At 46.8% G+C, this 19120-nt stretch overlaps 1 protein-coding gene across 1 annotated transcript; it reads right to left on the bottom strand.

Moving 5' to 3' along the window:
* Positions 1–17653: 17653 nt before the first annotated feature.
* LOC106427565 lies at positions 17654–18088 on the bottom strand. The gene has a single exon (XM_013868289.1). It carries the CDS (start codon positions 18086–18088, stop codon positions 17654–17656), a length of 435 nt encoding a protein of 144 aa, XP_013723743.1.
* Between the last annotated feature and the right edge of the window lie 1032 nt (positions 18089–19120).

The following is a 19120-nucleotide window of genomic DNA, read 5'->3' as shown; positions in this document are numbered from 1 at the left end:
AAATAAATCCAGATCAATCATGCCAACCAAAAGGTAACGCATCAATCGACGGGACAACTAAGACATCGATCGACAGGGTAACACCAACGTCGATCGATAAGGATGACCCGACGTCGATCAACAGACGTTACAAATTTGGACACCACACTTTTGACATGTACGGAGCCAGAAAGTTCACTTGGGAACGAAGGGACGAGTATGGAGTCTACAGAGATGAGTGTGGACATGCACGAGGCGTAGCTGGTGAGATGATACCTGTCACAAAGGACGACATCAGGAAATTACTGGAAAGAGCATCTCTTTTTGAAGAGGGCCACATCTGTCTTCCAGAACACGCCACTTCCTTCACACTCACAAGACTGGCACCAGAACTCTACACCAAAGATGAAATCAACGAGATGGTGACTGGTATATGTGGAGCTCAGGAAAAACTGGGAGATGAGCTCAAATCATTGGTAGAAGATACACATCAACCTTTGGATAGAGGCTACAATGAGCTTTTCAGATGTATGGTAGAAATGAGGACAAAAATTGAGAGTTTACGACAGCAACTTGAGAAGGAAACCAAGACCTCAGCATCGATCGACGCACCACATGCACCATCGATCGACGTCAGTCTTCCTACAGCCCAGATCCCTGCAGAACCGCAATGTTGAGCAGAACACAAGGATGAATGGGAAGTCTAATACATCAAAACGAGGATAAACGACGTGTACTACCCCCTCAACAACAACGTGGACTGGTTGAACACTAAAATCGAGCTACTACAGCAAGATCTGGACACCATTCGCAAGAAGGACCAACAACCAGCCACATCGATCGACGTGTGTACCATCACATCGCTCGACGCTAAGATCTCAGCCATGGATAATAGGCTGCAGACTTACGAGGACATGCATGACCGCTTCGTATCACCAGTCATGCTAGATTTAAAAAAATTGTCTAGTCAAATACTTCATGCCAAAGGGGATACTGATAAAATTACTAATCAAATTTTTTTGCAGGCAAACTCATTTTCGATCGACAGGCTACGAGGGCCATGGATCGATGGCAAGAATCTTGTGGAGTTACTTCCTTACACAGCAGCAGAGGTTGACAAGATCACATCCAAGATCTACACTGCTATAGACACCATGGAGGAACGACTTGACAAACGCTGCGATGACATCTACTTTCCATTCGACAACAGAATCAGTGGACTAGACAGCCACGCAGAATGGCTACAGAAAGAAGTCAAAGCCCTTCAGAGGCAACTCTCAGCCCAACACCAAATATCAGCATCGATCGACAGGAAGCGAGCGAAATCGCTTGATGGTAAGTCGCCGAGATCGGCCGACGAACACTTAATCGCATCGATCGACGCCGAGTACACCAGACGGCGAGCAGCTGATACACAAAACGATAAAGTCAATGCACGAGGAACTGACAGAACTTTCATCATGCACCTATAACAACATAAGCTGGCACCAGGTCAGCATTAACAACGTTCAAGATAGGCTACAGAACATCTCCAATGTACTTTAGAAGATGGATGCCAAATGGATAAGAAATGATGAGGCCACAAGAAGTTTCATTGCATCTTGGTCCAGAATGTGCAGAGATGATGTGGATGCTTGTTTTCCAACAAGCAGCTGTTTCCCAACCAAATAGCCAATCACTACCACAGTCAAGCTAAATGACTATAAACAAGCACTGAGTGGGAGGCAACCCACTATTAGGTATTTTATTTTGGTTTTATTAGCTAGCATTTATTTACTTTCGTTTTATTTCTTTCAGATTTAGGAGACCCAAGTAGGAGGACATTAATATCGACCGCCGACGAAACGTCGCCATCGATCGACATAGACAAACACATAACGATCGATGCAACATTTTCCCATCGATCGGTATCTAATCCGGTCAGATGTATCTTCCTCATTTGTTACATTTCGTACCTATGAATTATTCCATCATAACTCTGGCTGAGTTACACTGGGACAGTGTAATTTAAGTCTGGGAGAGATTTACTGATATAATTTATTTTATTCTTATATAAAAGGAATTTTAATAAATTATGCTTAGCTATTGAAAATAGGGACTATAATCTTATATTGATTTAAACTTGAATATCCAACCAATCTTAAGCAAAATTTTAGATTTACTGATTGCAGATAGCACTATAGATGCTATAGCAGATCAACCTATCAACTACACACTTGCCTTGAACGTATGAAGTAACCAAAGCTGATTTCCAACACTAAACCTGACATACCCGCTTGTCTTGGAGCTTGGTATACTTTGGATCGGATTTTTCAGACAGGTCTGGAAGGTAACGCCTTGTGTAGATTATTTATCACATTTTCTCTCTCTCAATTTCGACCCTAGAATAGTTAGTGATTTACATTTAAAATATATATATATATATATATATAAGATCTATTGTTTAATTAAGATGAGTCTGAACATGACTTAGTGGCTAAAACCATTAAGGCTTGATTCATAAAGACTCCAATATAAGAGTTCGAAACAGGACTTGGAGGCGGCAATCTTCAAGGCTCGCTTTCACTAAGAATTCTTGGATATAAGTCAAAAAGAAGTGAACAAAGCTTGGTGGCAACCACCATTAAGTTTTGATTCATGGAAGCCTGTCCAATCTTGGTCACTGATCCTGCAATGGAAGCAGACTTTGACTCAATAGAAAAAATTAGAGAGAGAGAAATTATGAACTAACTTTTACTTGCAGCTCCAGATACTTGTCTGAAATCTTTGCATCCTATGATCGATACTTCCAAGGTAAAGCATTCACTTAATATTTATGCTAAGAAATGAAGTCAGTAGGGGGATGTCAGACGTGAATTGCTGAGTTGTGTTATGTTAGAAATGGTTGCTAAGCTAGGATATTGCATAGTGTGCTTCTGTGATTAGGACTTTTTAAATGTGGTTGCAAAATTGTCGAGGAAAAGATTTCTATGGTTTAATATCTGTAAATCCCAAATATTTTCAAACCTCTTTCAGAGAGACTGCCTGTATGTTTTGCTTGAGGACAAGCAAAAGGGTAAGTCTGGGGGAGTTGATATACCTTGGATTTGACCCGTTTTCATCCATGGTATATAGGTGTTTTACCATATATATATATATATCTATGTTTTCTACTCTTCTAGGTATGTTTTCAGGTTCAGGTGCATTTCAGAGTTAAGCTATGAATTTGGAGCATTTTGGAGCTTAAAGGATATTTCACCCGAGATGACCATGTAGAGGTCGACGAGAAGAAGAACAATCGATCGATGTACATCCAGTGTTGTCGATCGACATCATGAGATGCCTCGACAAATGAAGATTAATATCGATCGATGTACACAAGTACCATCGATCGATGTCGAGACATTGGACATGCGACATTTTGGATCCAGCGGACTTGATGCCCAAGTCCAAGCCAAATTACGAAAATGCGCTGACGAGTTTTTAACCTAGTAGATTATATACTGTCTAAGTGTTTTGACGGCATAGAAAGCTTTTTGTTACAGTTTTACTTTGAGAGAGAGAGAGAGAGAGAGTTTTGGAGAGAAGAACACTTGTGATTGGAACTCCTTGTTTTCATTTCTTTTCTTCTATACTATGAATTTCCATTTCTTCATTGTCATGAATTGCTTTGCTATGTCTGAGTAGTTCATTTATTAGATCCAGGGTTCAGATAGGTTTGTGGGATTAGCCCCAAACTATAGATTTGCCTTGTTGTGATATTCATGATAGATTTGTATTCATTGTTTGTTTTAGCCTTGCTAACTAGAACATGATCATAGGATTGCATACTCAAGCACCCTTGTTATCCCATCCTGACATCTATCTATCATATTAGGACTGCTAGAGAGGGCTAACCGCCAATTTAGTATCTTAATAGGGCATATCATACTCGTGCATAGGCCTGGCTAGAACCCGTCGATCGATGTCCTCAACTGACTATCGGTCGACGTAGGTAAAGGTGTATCGGTTGACATCCCTATAGGACCATCGGTCGACACTCTTTCGTTGTCAACATACTAACCGTTGAGACACGAGATCTAGCTTGTTAACCAGTGAAACATGCGACAGCTGATCACTGAGTTAAGCGGTTGAGCTCTAACATATCATGCATGCAACAAATAGGCATCTATAGATATTATAATCTCCAACACCTGAATAGTGGCCCTGCATCTAATATCATTTCCAACCAAGTTACATTTACTATTTACTTTACTTGTTACTATTGCTATTTCATTTAAACATTTACAACTCTTAGAATTAATAAACGCTAGATTTATTTGTTCCTTAGCTCCTTGTGGATGCGATCCCTAAGTACTACATCTGAACCTCTTTTGATGAGAGTAACACTACTTAGGGTAATTTGAGTGGTATCACTCTTTCGACTCCTAGCAGCGTGAAGGCTTTACTGAGAGAATGTAGAGGAACCGGGGTGACCTTCTTGATCCCGACAAAATCTCAACGGCCGTGGTCCCCACCGCTTTGGTTTCCGATTCCTTGACTCATCACGTCTTATGTGAGACGTCGCGACGCAGCAATAAGTCAATTCTTTAATGGCGCGTTCCGTACTTCGGTCGTATTGATGGTGATGGCGGCGGAGATCGATGTTTCGATGAGTGTGCGGACTCTCGAGGAGTTGACCTATACGAATTCCATGGGGGATGGTTTATTCTCGATTCAGATGAGGCCCAACTACAGCGTAATCGTTGATCACCCATGCAGGACGGCTAACTGGCAGCGTTTCTACTTTTACGTCAAGTCGACGGTTTGCCTTCGAGGAGCCGCCCGGCGATTCCTTTCGATTTTTGTGGAATCATAAACTCGGTAGAACGCTGTTGTTAGCTTATCAACTGTCTCTTTTTCTTGTTTTCTGACGAGTCTTTGTTTGACTGCAGTTGATCACCCAGACACGGCCTCTTATCCAGAAGACTTCGTCTCCGATGCTCGTGCAGTCGTGTCGAGTGTCCAAGTAAGTTGGAAGGACATCACCGTCGAGAGGGTCCAACGAGTCCTGGACAGAATCTCTAAGAGTAAGTTCTCTTTTTGTGGTTGCATATTTTCTTCCGACTCACGTTTGTACCAGGCTTTTATTTGAATCTGACTTGCTGATCCTTTTCAGAGGACTGGAGGTCTGATCTATCACCTTTGATTACCGGCAACAAGCGGTGGTAATTCAGTAGTGTCGAGCAAAAGATCATCAACGCACCAGGGAGATGAAAGAACTTCCAGATTTGAGCGCATTAATCAAGAAGAAGCTGAGCGGAGCGAAGAAGGCGTCTTCTGCGACTCTTAGCGAGACGACTCCTCGTGAAGCGACTCCTCGTGAAGCGACTCCTCGTGAAGTGACTCCTCCCGCTCCTCTTCCCCCCCGCGGTTTCGCCCGGGCCATATGTAGGCCCGGTTAATGCCGAGTCTTCGAGGGAGGATCTGACGCTGACTGTTGGGGTCAAAACCGGTCACAAGGAAGTTAACGTCTAAATCTCCGCAATATATAAGTATGATTCTCCGCAACATAAGCTTTTCGAGATAAAATTTCATCTCGAACTTCATTTAGATCAAACATAAGCCATCGGAAACATACCCAAACCAAGTACAGATAAGTTCGAGTATGACAATCGGAAAACGGACAAACCAAGCTCGGTCAATGCGCAACTACCGCACATGCACGCTGTCCGGTCGCTACGTAGCAACCAAGTCCAAGCCAAGCTCGTTCGCTATGTAGCGATAGGGCTCGAGCAAAAGCTCGATCGCTACTTAGCGACCGAACTCTTTCGAAACATCGATACAACACCAGTCCATGCATTCTCGTCAAACCTTCGATGCTATCTCCCGAAGACCGTAGCGAACTCGGTTCATGTTTTTCCCTATTCTAAATCATCGATCAAACTTTGCGGATTGAAACCGCGGAAAGTTCGTTCTTTATTGAAAGAAGTCGCAGTAAACGCTTCGAGTCGGAAGACGGCCCAAAGGAACCTAAAGCCCATAAACCGTAGCACGATTTACGCTTGGCACGCAAGGAAAGATAAATGTCAAGTTTCCGCAGATAAAAACAAAATTTTGAGGATAATTACGAAGATCAGGAAAAATAGAATATCTCCATTTTATGCTATAACGGCTTAAGGGCAGAAGAGTAAAAGTGTAAACTGACCTTGGAGCGAGTATATAAGGAGTCCTAGGCGAGAGGCATGGAAAGGAGAGAACTTTTTCAAAGAAAACTTTGCACTTAGAGAAATTAGGCAACTTTCCGTTTTTGTTATTTCGAGCTGCGACTCAATTAGGTTTAGCCGTCTTAGGGTTGCTTGAACTAGGAATCTCGCCGACAGCTCTCGAGCCCAGGCTTATACCTTGTTGTAAAACGCTCATACGCAAATTCGGAATAAGACTTCTCTTTGCGCTCTTTTCGATTTCTTATACTTTATCGTTGTTATTCTCATGTTCTGATTGCTTGACGTGTGGTATTAGCAAATATCCGGGTCCTCAGGGAAATTAGGGTTTTCATAGTTTCCTTATTTAAACGGAAATCGACAGTGCGAATTTCGGTTCCCACAGTTTGGCGCTAGAAGGAGGGGGATACGGATCAATGTAACCCGCAAAAGCCACATCACGCTCAATCAGACATGTCAACTAATGATGCGGATAACGTGCAGACTCCTCTTAACGGAGGTAGTGGCACTGATCTCCACACTCAAGCAGCGGACGTATCCGCGGCCAACACACCAGCCAACGCTGCTGCACTCGAGGAGTTTAAAAAGATGTTCGCCATCTATGAAAAAAGGTCAGAAGAACAGGACAAGCTCGTGAGCACCTTAACCAAACAGGTCGAAACCTTAACGGCAAGGACTCGAGCAATCCGTCCCCGCGGAACCACTAAAGTCCGCAGGAAAAGACTCGACTTCGCCACCCCACTCGATAGATCTGGAGTTGCGCGGGAATGACCTTCGGGTCAAAACCCTAGCGAGAAATCTCCCGTCGAAAAGGGGAACCCCGAAAGTGCTCCGCCTCCCGCAAAGGATTCGGGGGATAACAAAGTCTATCGCATTGACATGGATCCTAGCGATGTCTCCAACGACACCGATGAGGACGTCGACAGACATCCAAGAAGGACCAGAAGCCGATCCGCTCGGAAAAGCTCTCCGTTCGACAAACCAATGACGGAAGAGGAGGAAATCCTCTATTGGAACGAACAAGAAGAGCTGGCTGAAAAGCAAACCGAGCTCGTTCGCAGTAAACGCCGACAGGCTCGAAAATCTACTGACGAGACATCGGATATCCACGATCTTCGCGACTACATCACCAAGACTGCGGCAGAAGTAAGAGCCGTAAAGTCTCAAATCCATCACGCTACTAGCGCTGCCCCCGAGATCGACAGGCTGCTGGAAGGGGCTCGAAAGACCCCCTTCACCACTTGCATCTCAGATATGAGGGTTTCCGATCCAGGAAAGATCAAAGTACCAAAGTATGACGGTACGACCGATCCAAAGGCGCACCGTAGGGCTTTCCACATTACGATGGGAAGAGCGAGACTGAAGGATGGCGAAAAAAACGCCGGCTATTGCCGCCTGTTCGTCGAGAATCTGGAAGGAGCAGCCCTCGAATGGTTCGCACGCCTTAAGCGAAACTCTATCGGGAGTTTCTCAAACAATACTCCATGTTCATAGAAAGGGAAACTTCCGATGTCGATCTCTGGAGTTAGTCCCAGAGGGAAGACGAACCCCTCCGGGAATTCATCAGCCGTTTTAAGCTGGTGATGTCCAGGGTTAGCGCGATAAGCAACAAAGTGGCAATCGTTGCGCTCAGAAAGACGCTCTGGTACAAGTCGAAATTCAGAAAATGGTTAACCCTCGACAAACCGCGGACGATCCAGGACACCCTCCACAAGGAAACAGACTACATCATAATCGAGGAAGAAACAAAAGTTTTATCGCAAAAACATAAGTCGGCAAGGCCATCCTCGAAAGACGTAGATCCGAAAGCAAAAAAGAAGAACTCTCGTAACGACAAGTATGTCCATCACGAGGGGGAAGATCTCCAAGGAGCGGATAATTACACGATCAATTTGGACCAAGGCCGAACCACGGGTAATACGTGGACCCGCAATCAAGGATATGACGAAAACACCTTCTGCGAGTTCCACCAGTCCCGAGGACACTCCACGACTAACTGCAAAGTCTTAGGAGCAAGGATGGCCGCGAAGCTACTCGCTGGAGAGCTCTCGGAAGTAACCAGCGTCAAAGATCTCATCCTCGATTCTGATCGCCCTCCAAAGATGAACAGAAATCCGCCCGCTGAAAAATCCCCTTAAATAAATCAGCCCGGGGATAAACGCGGCAGGAGGCCGTATCACAAGGGGAATGATAACAATCGTCGTATAGTCAACATGATCATCGGCCATCAAGGCTTACCAGCGGAAGGCAGAGTCAAGTGCAAACTGCCATATATGGTCTCCTCCTCGAGATGGCCAAAATTGTTCGATGACCTTCACAAAGGAGGAAGCTGGCGGCATCGACCAACCTCACTGCGATCCGCTCGTCATAGATCTCGTCATACGAGACCTAGAAGTCTGAAGGGTACTCATCGACACGGGAAGCACGGTCAACGTAATCTTCCGCGACACTCTCAATCGAATGAGCATCAAACTCGGGGAAGTAATTCCGACGCCGAAACCACTCACGGGTTTTTCAGGCGAAGTATCAATGACTCTTGGATCGATCCAGTTGCCAGTCATGGCCAAGGAGATCACGAAAATCGTCGAGTTCGCGGTAGTTGATCATCCCGCTATCTACAACGTGATCATGAGAACTCCATGGCTCAATGCCATACAAGCAGTTCCGTCAACCTATCACCTGGGTCTCAAATTTCCAACCCCAAGCGGAGTCGCGGCTATCTGGGGATGTCAAAAACAGTCGCGGCTACGCTTCCTCGCAGAGCACAAGTTAAGGCAAATCGCGACTTCTGCAACAGCAAATCGCAAACGCACGAAGATAAATCAAGCTTCGGCCGAAAACGCCCCAAGGAAAGACGATTTAACATCGTCTGCCGATGCAAACACATCGGATGTCGAAACTCAACAAGTGTCCGAAGCCGACGCTACAACTCAACTGGGACATCCGGAAAATAGCATTAACCCGGCCACGATCGTCACAGTCAAGGCGGTCAGCACGGCTACTACCGCCGAGTAAAAAACGCTCGTGGCGTGAAACAGAACTACGAGATGGCTTGATCCTCGAAAGGGGTATGTAGGCAGCTCGTCGAAAGATGGGTTCAGCTATCCCCCTCTCAAAAAGGGGGGGGGGGGAGTGGGTACGTATACTCGTATACTCCCACATAGGAAAAGATGCATTATTGTAATCGAGTTTTTAGGAATTCCAAAAACTTTTACTACAATTTACATTACTCCTTTTTATTGAAAACGCGTACGCTTTAGTTAACGCAAAAAGTTTCAGGACACACCTAAAAACGTTAAGACTCTTGTCAGTGGCCTCATCCGGCCCAAAATCGTAAAATAATCATCCTTCAAAGATACACGTATAGTCCTTGAAACAACTGCGAGACGTCGCAAAGTTAAAATTCGAAGATGATACAAACAAATTGTCCGAACGCGACCACCAAAACCTTACGCCCCGTTCATCGATTGGCCCCGACGAACACTCCAGCCGTCTTAAACAAACGCAACTCGATCACTTTTTGATACTCAAAACGTCCAACACAAGGACGAAAGCGCGCTACAACAAAAATCCGAAATTTTGGTTTAATACTTCCTGTTGGCTTGAAAATTGTCCCTGAGAAGATGCTCGATTCATACCATACAAGTTGTATAAGCCGAGAACCTATCGCGGACTTTAAATCGGTACGAATCAGGAAGAAATTGCAACAGGAACAAAAGATAGCCGGCTAGTCACCGAACAAACTTTAAACCGAAAGTAAACCTAGGTCTTGCCCTAAACCCATCGCATTGGTCTCAAACATCTCAAGACATGATATTTAAATGATACGAGATCTTAAACCATATCTCTCCGTTCACATCTCAACGTTTCCAAAAATCTACAAAAAGTCACGAATGAACCGACAGATTGAACGTCTCATCGGAATTAAATATGAGACGACAACTCATATTTACTTCAAACCTACTTAGGAAAATTCGAAATGAAACATCCATCATATATATAAAACCGCGTAAAGCGGTAGGGATTCAAAGCCACCAACGGCCAGTCCCGATAAACAATAAAACGGCCAAAACAGGCCCATACAATCTCTCGAAATAAAGGCCACATTCGGCCACAAACATAGAATGGATAGACAAGCACCTCCCTCTCAAATTATCACTCCACCTCTCATGGTCCAAAGTAAAAGTCCCCGGACAACGAAGCGCCGAACGCATCCGCAGGACGATCCACTTTCTCGCCGCCATCGGGAAATCCGGTCGCAACCTCCTCAGTATTAGGGGAAACCGGTATGGGATCCCAGAACCCCTGAATCCTCCCGTCAATCGAAGGAATGAGCGCCTCAGCGTGAGCATGTTCGTTCATGCCACTCTTCATCAAGCTCATTTCCTTCTCGAACACGTAGTCGTCGGCTTGCGTCCTCCAAAGACTTCCGATTGAACCACGACACTCACGGAAATCGCCCACTGAGGTAAAGGCGTCCTTGAGGTTCCCATACTCGACCTGGAACGGAAAGGCACGAGTCTTCATCACCTCAACGACCTCCCTTTTGCCCTTCCTCTCGGCCTTACGGACAGCCCGCGCATAATCGCGAGCAAGTTGCACATCTCGCTCCAACATCTCGCCTTGCACGCGAGGGAGATCTCGTTCCGCTTTCTCCGCTTTAAAACGATGGACCATAGCTTCCCTATGGCTCGCCTCAATAGCCGAGCCAAGCAAGTTAAGACCCTGCAAAACCGATTAACACGTTATAAGCAGAAAAAGAAACACCTAGGCAATTACTAAAATTTTCGAAAAAATCTAACTCCGTAGATAATGCGAGACCCTTCCGCGACGACTTTCGGCCTCCCTGATTCATTCGTAGGTGGAGGAGCATCGAAGCCTGAGGGTAGACCAGTGAATAAATCATCGAAGTCTGGAATGGGAACCTCGTTAGAACCGCTTCCATCGCCATAAGCAAGGTCTGGATCTCATCCCGGAAGCATAGAATCGTCCATCAAAAACTCTATGTCACCAAGATCGATATCCTTCCCCTTCGAAGAGTTCCACCCCCTCGCAACAGTGGGGGCAGCGTCGAGACTCTGATCATCGGGCTCGGAGTCGTTCCCCGTTTCCGAAGGATCGGGACACACAAACCTTAGCGCCTTCTGAACTCGCTTCGGCGTAAAGGAACTCTAGAAAAATCGACCATTCCTAAGAAGATCCCTCACTTCAATGATATCCTCGGGGAACGGGGCCAGTGGGTTGATGAAGGGACGATTATTCGGCAACCTCCGGAGCAGTGGAATACAACTCTCTTCGATAGACGCAGCGTCTATACGAACAAAGAAGAAAAATTTCTTCCACGAGTTGAAGTTGGAGATGAACCTCTTAACCACCGACATAAAGCTCCGAGGGACCAGCCTATACTTGTCCTTATCCTTGACGAGCTGTAGCCTCAAAAGCGCGTCAAAGTGATCAACGGAAAGGGAGAGACCATGTTCGTAGATCAGGATTCCAACGAGGTGCTGAATGGCAAGGGGATTCAGCTGGCTTATTGCCACCTCGAAACGCTCCAACACTCGGACGATAATTTCGGGAATCGGGAACCACAAGCGACAACGCACTACGAACGCTTTGTAGCAAGTAAAATAACCCTCCGGGGGGCCCCTCGACGATGGACCCAGAACTTCACCGTGCTCGGAATGCGGTAGAACGACTGCATGATCTCGAGGAACTCGTCGGTACTCCTGCTTTGTGCCCCTTCCTCTACTGCACGATGGGTCAAGACCGGGAACGGCTTCTCTTTGGGAGGAGTGATCGAAACGTAATGCGCAACCCACCACGCCTCATTCTCGGCTGGATCTACCGAGTGAGGCATGAACTCTATCTTCGGAACAAGGAGCTCTTCATGAGCACTTGCGGACAAAGACCCTTTCCTCGCAATCTCTTTCTTACTCGACATTTTATACTACTCTTTTGGGAAAATAGAAGGAAAGGATTGAGAGAAAGAAAGAAAGTTTTCTGAAGGAAAATCTTAGAAAAACAAGAAAGTGAAAAAATTGTGAAGAAGTTACCTCCCTTCTTATAGGCATGAGGAATTACTATTGACTTGCATATTTTCGGACACAAACTTCGCCCAAATACACCAATCTCGTCCAAACTCGCCATACCGCGCGTTAGAATCTCGCTGGAAATACACGATTCTAACGGGCTGGGGGGCTAACTGTTGGGGTCAAAAACGGTCACGACGAAGTTAACGTCCAAATCTCCGCAATATATAAGTATGATTCTCCGCAACATAAGCTTTTCGAGATAAAGTTTCATCTCGAACTTCATTTAGATCAAACATAAGCCATCGGAAATGTACCCAAACCAAGTACGGATATGTTCGAGTATGACAATCAGAACACGGACAAACCAAGCTCGGTCATTGCGTAACTACCGCACATGCACGCTGTCCGGTCACTACGTAGCAACCAAGTCCAAGCCAAGCACGGTCGCTACGTAGCGACCGAGCTCGAGCCAAAGCTCGGTCGCTACGTAGCGACCGAGCGTCAGTCCCGCTCGGTCGCTACGTAGCGACCAAGCTCGAGCCAAAGCTCGGTCGCTACGTAGCGACCGGGCATCCGTCCCGCTCGGTCGCTATGTAGCGACCGAGCTCGAGCTGTAGCTCGATCGCTACGTAGCGACCAAGCTCGAACCGAAGCTCGGTCGCTACATAGTGAACGAGCGTTCGTCCCGCTCGGTCGCTACGTAGCAACCGAGCGCTCGTCCCGCTCGGTCGCTATGCAGCGACCGGGCTCGAGCCAAAGCTCGGTCGCTACTTAGCGACCAAACTCTTCCGAAACATCGATACAACACCAGTCCATGCATTCTCGTCAAACCTTCGATGCTATCTCCCGAAGACCTTAGCAAACTCTGTTCATGTTTTCCGCTATTCTAAATCATCGATCAAACTTTGCGGATTGAAACCGCGGAAAGTTCGTTCTTTATCAAAAGAAGTCGCAGTAAACGCTTCGAGTCGGAAGACGGCCCAAAGAGACCTAAAGCACGACTCGAGGCCCACCCTATGATTTCTTAACCAGAAGCCCGTAAACCGTAGCACGATTTACGCTTGGCGCGCAAGGAAAGATAAATGTCAAATTCCGGCGGATAAATATGAAATTTTGAGAATCATTACGAAGATCGGGAAAAATGGAATATCTCCATTTTATGCTATGAAGGCTTAAGGGCAGAAGAGTAAAAGCGTAAACCGACCTTGGAGCGAGTATATAAGGAGTCCTAGGCGAGTGGCATGGAAAGGAGAGAATTTTTTTCAGAGAAAACTTAGCACTTAGAGCAATTAGGCAACTTTTTCGTTTTTGTTATTTCGAGCTGCGACTCAATTAGGTTTAGCCGTCTTAGGGTTGCTAGAACTAGGAATCTCGCTGACAGCTCTCGAGCCCAGGCTTATACCTTGTTGTAAAACGCTCATACGCAAATTCGGAATAAGACTTCTCTTTGCTCTCTTTTCGATTTCTTATACTTTATCGTTGTTATTCTCGTGTTCTGATTGTTTGACGTGTGGTATTAGCAGATATCCGGGTCCTCTGGGAAATTAGGGTTTTCATAGTTTCCTTATTTAAACGGAAATCGACAGTGCGAATTTCGGTTCCCACACTGACCTCTGAATGGGAGACTGCTGAGCCATCGGTGACCTATGGTAATAAGAAGAAAAGATCCGCTCCTGATTCCTCTGCTTCGGCTGCTTCTCAAGTGAGGACCGAATCCGATGGTCGTCCGAAGAAGAAGAAGAAAAATGAGAAGAAGAAGAAGAAGTCTGTTGGGGAACCGTCGGAGCCTGCTGAGGACATTGAGGGCCGCGAAACTGCCATCGAGGAAGGTTCCTCTCGCGATGCTGCGGTTCGAGCAGTCGTCGAATTGAACGACTCCCCGATCATTCCGCTGAAGAGGAAGAAACCTTCCCGCAGTCATGAGTCGTCTACTCCTGCTGCGTCTGCTTCCGCTGTGAAGACTCCTTCAGCTGCGCCTCCGACTGTCGTTGAAGGTGGTTCAGCCTCGGAGGAGAGTCAGGTCAAATTTCGCGATCACGTGGAATTTAAGTACGTCGGCGAGACTCCACTTTCCTACGCCCCGTCTGAATGCGCCGAGCTTATTCGACAGATTAAAGGACTTGCCCGCTGTCAAGGACCTTATCTTCAAGGACGCATACGTCGACGCAGCGAGGACTAAAGTTTTGGTAAAAACTATTCTCCTTTCTTTCATCCATACAGAGTGACGGGAGCATAAACTTTGTCGTCGAGTTGTACGACTCGGCCCTCAAGGAGACTATGTCCAAGTTAAAGCACTCCGACAAGCTCCTTCGAGCTAAGGATGCAGCTCATGACCGCAAGACAAAGGAGTTTAAAGCAACAATCGATAAGGTCGCGGAGGAGCGGACTCAGTTGCTTGATAGGAAAAAGGCTCAGAAGGCTCATTTCTTGGAGAAGTTCGGGGAGTTGAAAGATAAGTTTGAGGCTGCCGGCACGAAGATCCGAGGGCTCGAAGAGGAGAAGAAAGCTTCGACAAGAGAGAAAGCAGCCTTGGAGGAGAAGATGGTGTCCACAGCGCTGAGACACTTGAAGGAGGTCAATAGGTAAAGGGATTCTCGAGGTTACGAAGTTGCGCACGAGCGATTCCGTGTACAAACGGCCATGATTGCTAAGAGCAATAAACGTTTCACTAAAATTCGAGATCTCGAGAAGCGTCGTAGTGAATTCGAAACGGCGAGTTCCTTGCAGAGACAAGCTTTTGGAACGAAGAAATGCCTTGAGGCTCTCAAGGAGAGCGGGACCGACATTCCGCAGGAGATGATTGACTTGTTCGCTGAACAAGAGAAAGAGTACGAGGCTGAGGCTAAACGCCTAGCTGTCGGCAGGATTCCCGAAGAGCTTCTCTGTCTATCTCCTCTTCATCTTCGATCTCCCTTCTTGAACGAGAATGTGTGGGCGACGATCGACCCATACGGGTCAAATGCGGGCCTGATTGACGCTGGAACCGCTGCCTTCCTCCAAACTCCCAGTAGTTCTCAGGGCGACCATGCGAATGAAAGGTTAGACGAACCGACTGGAAGAGAGCTCGGAGAGTTGTCTCTTCAAGAAGGTGGGATCGTTAGCGAGGTCGCAAGGCTCGAGGATACGACTGCTCCACTTGCCTCGGATCTGACTACGCTCTCGGCCAGCTTCGTCGTGAGTGAGGGTCCGTTGGTCCCGACTCTCGGAGCTAGTGGCGCTGCTCCAACTCTTGCTTTGGGAGTCGACGAGACGGAAGCGGAGCCTGTTAATCTGCTTGAACTCTCAGACTCTTCGACTGAAGAAGAGAGTGGTGAAAAACTGGAGGAAACTGAATCCGTCTTTGTGGGTAATCCGCAAGGAGAGGAGAGAGCGGTCGATGAAGCTGAGAATCCGCCTGTTCTGCCAACGGATGAAACTGGAGATGTTTCGGATCAGCTTGAAGCTCAGGTCGTCGTGGAAGGTCCCGATCGTGTAGAGGACTAATTTTATATGTTGTTGTTGTTTTTCTTAAGCTTTCTGTTTTTAGCCCTCGGAGGCTTTTGTTGATGTAATATCTGAACTTGTTTCGCTCTGCGGCTATCTTTTGTTTCAGACTTTCAGTAAGTTCGTTTTCCTTAGAAATTATTTCTAAAACAAAATTCGCCTTGGTAGTGAGACATAGTTATCGTGGACTTGAAAGTGCCAGTTAGCTTTCGACGAGTCGCTGAATTCTACTTTGGATATTGGGTTTAAACGATTTTGGTTTGGCAGTTTGGTCGATGTTTTGAATTAAACCAGAGAGTCGATGACTTGGTCTTATCAAATTTTGACACGTTATGCCGTCAGTTCGAGTCCTCGAGAATAGTTCAAATTTTCAAATTTTGGAGTTTCGAAGACAATCGTTTATATTTTCGAGCAACAACGGTTTTCATTCGATCTTGAAGTAATCCTAAAAATGTTAGGTTGGCCAAGCCCGGCTTTAGAGGATTATAAGATGATTGAAAGTTTTCGTCTCGATCGCATGGGCCGGGACCACGATACGACCGAAAATCCCTCGAGCATGTGTCTGATCAGGACATGCTCGTTAGTGGGTGCGAGTGCTAGTACGTTTGTCCGAGAGACAAGGTCGTGTTCGTGCGTAAGCATCGCTTAAAACAATTCGCGCTCCTACACGTTTGGAGATTGTTTTTGTTATAGCTGGACCCAGTGAAGGGTTGCCTACGTACCTCTAGGAGAGGATCCAGCCATTCGTAGTTCGTTTTGGTTAGTGAAAGTGGCAATGGATGCGCATTCCCTTGTTTTTTTTTTTTTTTTTTTTTTTTAACGAGTGAAAGTGACGGAATTGTCATTCACTCGTTGACTTGGAGATTCGACGATCGAGCAAGATTGTCAAGTGCTCGATCCTCAGGCTCGTGCTTAAGAGTAGTATCGTCGGAGGTGCATGGAATTCCATGCTCTGGGAACGGGTTCGCCAGTCGACGTCTCGAGTCGGTAGACTCCTGGTTTAACAACTTGAGCAATTTTGTAAGGCCCTTCCCAGTTAGTTCCGAGCTTGCTTGCATTCAGCTCCTTAGTGTTTTCGAACACTTTGCGCAGTACTATGTCGCCCAGTTCGAGAGGTCGATACTTGACGTTCTTGTTTTAGTAGCCTTCGATCTGATGCTGATAATTCTGGATGCGGAGCAGGGCTTGGTCGCGGCGTTCTTCTATAGCGTCGAAGAGCATATCGCTGTTGAGTTCGATGTTCTGCGGCATGCTCGACCATCGCAGACTGGTTACGTTGACTTCGGCGGGAGCCATGGCTTCGACTCCGTGTGCCATTGAGAAAGGAGTTGATTTCGTCGCTCCTCGAGGAGTTGTTCTGTGTGACCAGAGAACACTGTCGAGTTCATCAGCCCAGCATCCTTTTTTCAGGTCGAGGCGTTTCTTCAAACCGTCAATTATGATCTTGTTAGTTGCTCGGTTGACCGTTGCTCTGGGGTATCGCAGACTTGATGTGTTGAGTCGGATTCTCCATCTCTCGCAGAACTCTCGGAATTTGTTCGATATGAACTGGGAGCCGTTGTCAGTCACTATCTCGTAGGGTAGGCCGTGGCGACAGATGATGTTCTTCCACACAAACCGTTGGACTTCTTTTTCTGTGATGCTTGCGAAAGCTTCCGCCTCGATCCACTTCGTGAAGTAGTTTGCTAAGACTAGGACAAAATGTTTCTGTCGAGAACTCGACATTGGGCCGATTATGTCCATTTCCCATCGCATGAAAGGGTATGGAGCTGTCATTGTTCGCAGCAGCTGCGTCGGGGAGTGGATCGTCGAGGCGTGTCGCTGGCATTGATCGCATCGCTGGGCGTAAGCTTCGCAGTCTGCATTCATTGTTGGCCAGTGGAAGCCGAGACTTTTTACTTTTAAAGCAAGTGCTGGACCTCCAGAGTGATTTCCTGCGGCGCCTTCGTGCGTTTCAGCCATGACTAGGTGCGGCTCCTAGCCGTTGATGCACTTCAGAAGCACCTTGGTTGCGGTCCATCGATGGAGTTCTCCATCGAGGATGACATAATGGGCACTCCGCGTCTTGAGCCATCTTGCAATCCATTTCTCAGGAGGTAGCTTTCGATCGACCAAGTAGTCGATAAATTCTGTCTTCCAGTCAGTGGCGTCATCTGACACCTCTTCGAGGACTTGCTCCACGGGCGTGGCTTCGGTTATTGGTGCTACAACGGCGGTCTCATTAGGAGTTAGATCGATGCTTGGTTTGTCAATCTTGTGGATAGGAATGGTATGTTTCACCTGATTGCGCAGTCTGCTACCTAGGGCAGCGAGGGCATCAGCACACACGTTCTCTCCTCTGGGGACTTTGGTGAGTTCGAAGAATTCAAAGTCTTTGGCGAGTGCTTGATCGATCTTAAGGTATGCGTCCATCCGTTCGTTGCGGGCATCGTAGTCGCCACTAAACTGACTAGTTACGAGTTGTGAGTCACAGTACCTGCTGAGGCGTTTTGCCTTGACTGCCTTAGCGAGTCGTAGTCCTGCGATCAACGACTCGTACTCTGCTTCGTTGTTCGAAGCGGCAAAGCCAAAGCTGAACGACTGTCTAATCAATTCTCCTGTTGGGGATTGCAGCTGAACTCCCGCTCATGATCTTTTGTTTGTCGACGACCCGTCAACGTGGAGTATCCAATTTTGACTTGGAAGGATTAGATCTTGCTCGAGCTCAGGCGCGAGCTCGATGAGGAAATCTGCGAGGACTTGAGATTTCGTAGCTGTTCGATTCCTGAAAACAATGTCGTGCTCGCTGAGTTCGATAGCTCACTTCGATAGCCGTCCGGATTGATTTGTATTTTGCATCACCGTTCGCAGCGGTTGGTTTGTCAGTACTTCATTCGTATGCGACTGGAAGTAAGGACGCAGATTTCTTGTCGATGTTACAACGGCGAGAGCCATCTTCTCGAGGGTAGGGTATCAAGTCTCTGGATCAGTCATGCGCTTGCTCGTGTAGAAGATAGGCTTCTGTTCTCCTCGATCCTCTCGGATGAGGACGCTGCTGACCGCGGTCGAGGATACGGCGATATAGAGGGAGAGTGTATCACCGGTTTCGGGTTTGGACAATACGGGAGGAGTCGTAAGATACTCCTTGAGTTGTTTGAACGCCTCCTCGCACTTCTCGCCCCAAACGAAACGTTTGTTCCCTCGCAACAGCTCGTAGAAAGGAAGGCATTTATCCGTAGATCTGGAAATGAAGCGATTCAGGGCCGCGATTCTTCCTGTGAGTCGCTGGACTTCTCTGCTGGTCTTTGGACTGGGGAGGTCGAGTATGGCGGTGATCTGCTTAGGATTTGCCTCAATTCCTCATTGGGTGACGATGTATCCTAAAAACTCTCCTGAGGTGACGCCGAAGGTACACTTGGCTGGATTGAGTTTCATGCCGTATTCATTCAATGTTTTGAAGCATTC

This window comes from Brassica napus, chromosome A1 (assembly GCF_020379485.1).
Source record: "Brassica napus cultivar Da-Ae chromosome A1, Da-Ae, whole genome shotgun sequence".
Taxonomy (NCBI): Eukaryota; Viridiplantae; Streptophyta; class Magnoliopsida; order Brassicales; family Brassicaceae; genus Brassica; species Brassica napus.
This window is presented reverse-complemented; position numbering and strand designations above follow the sequence as displayed.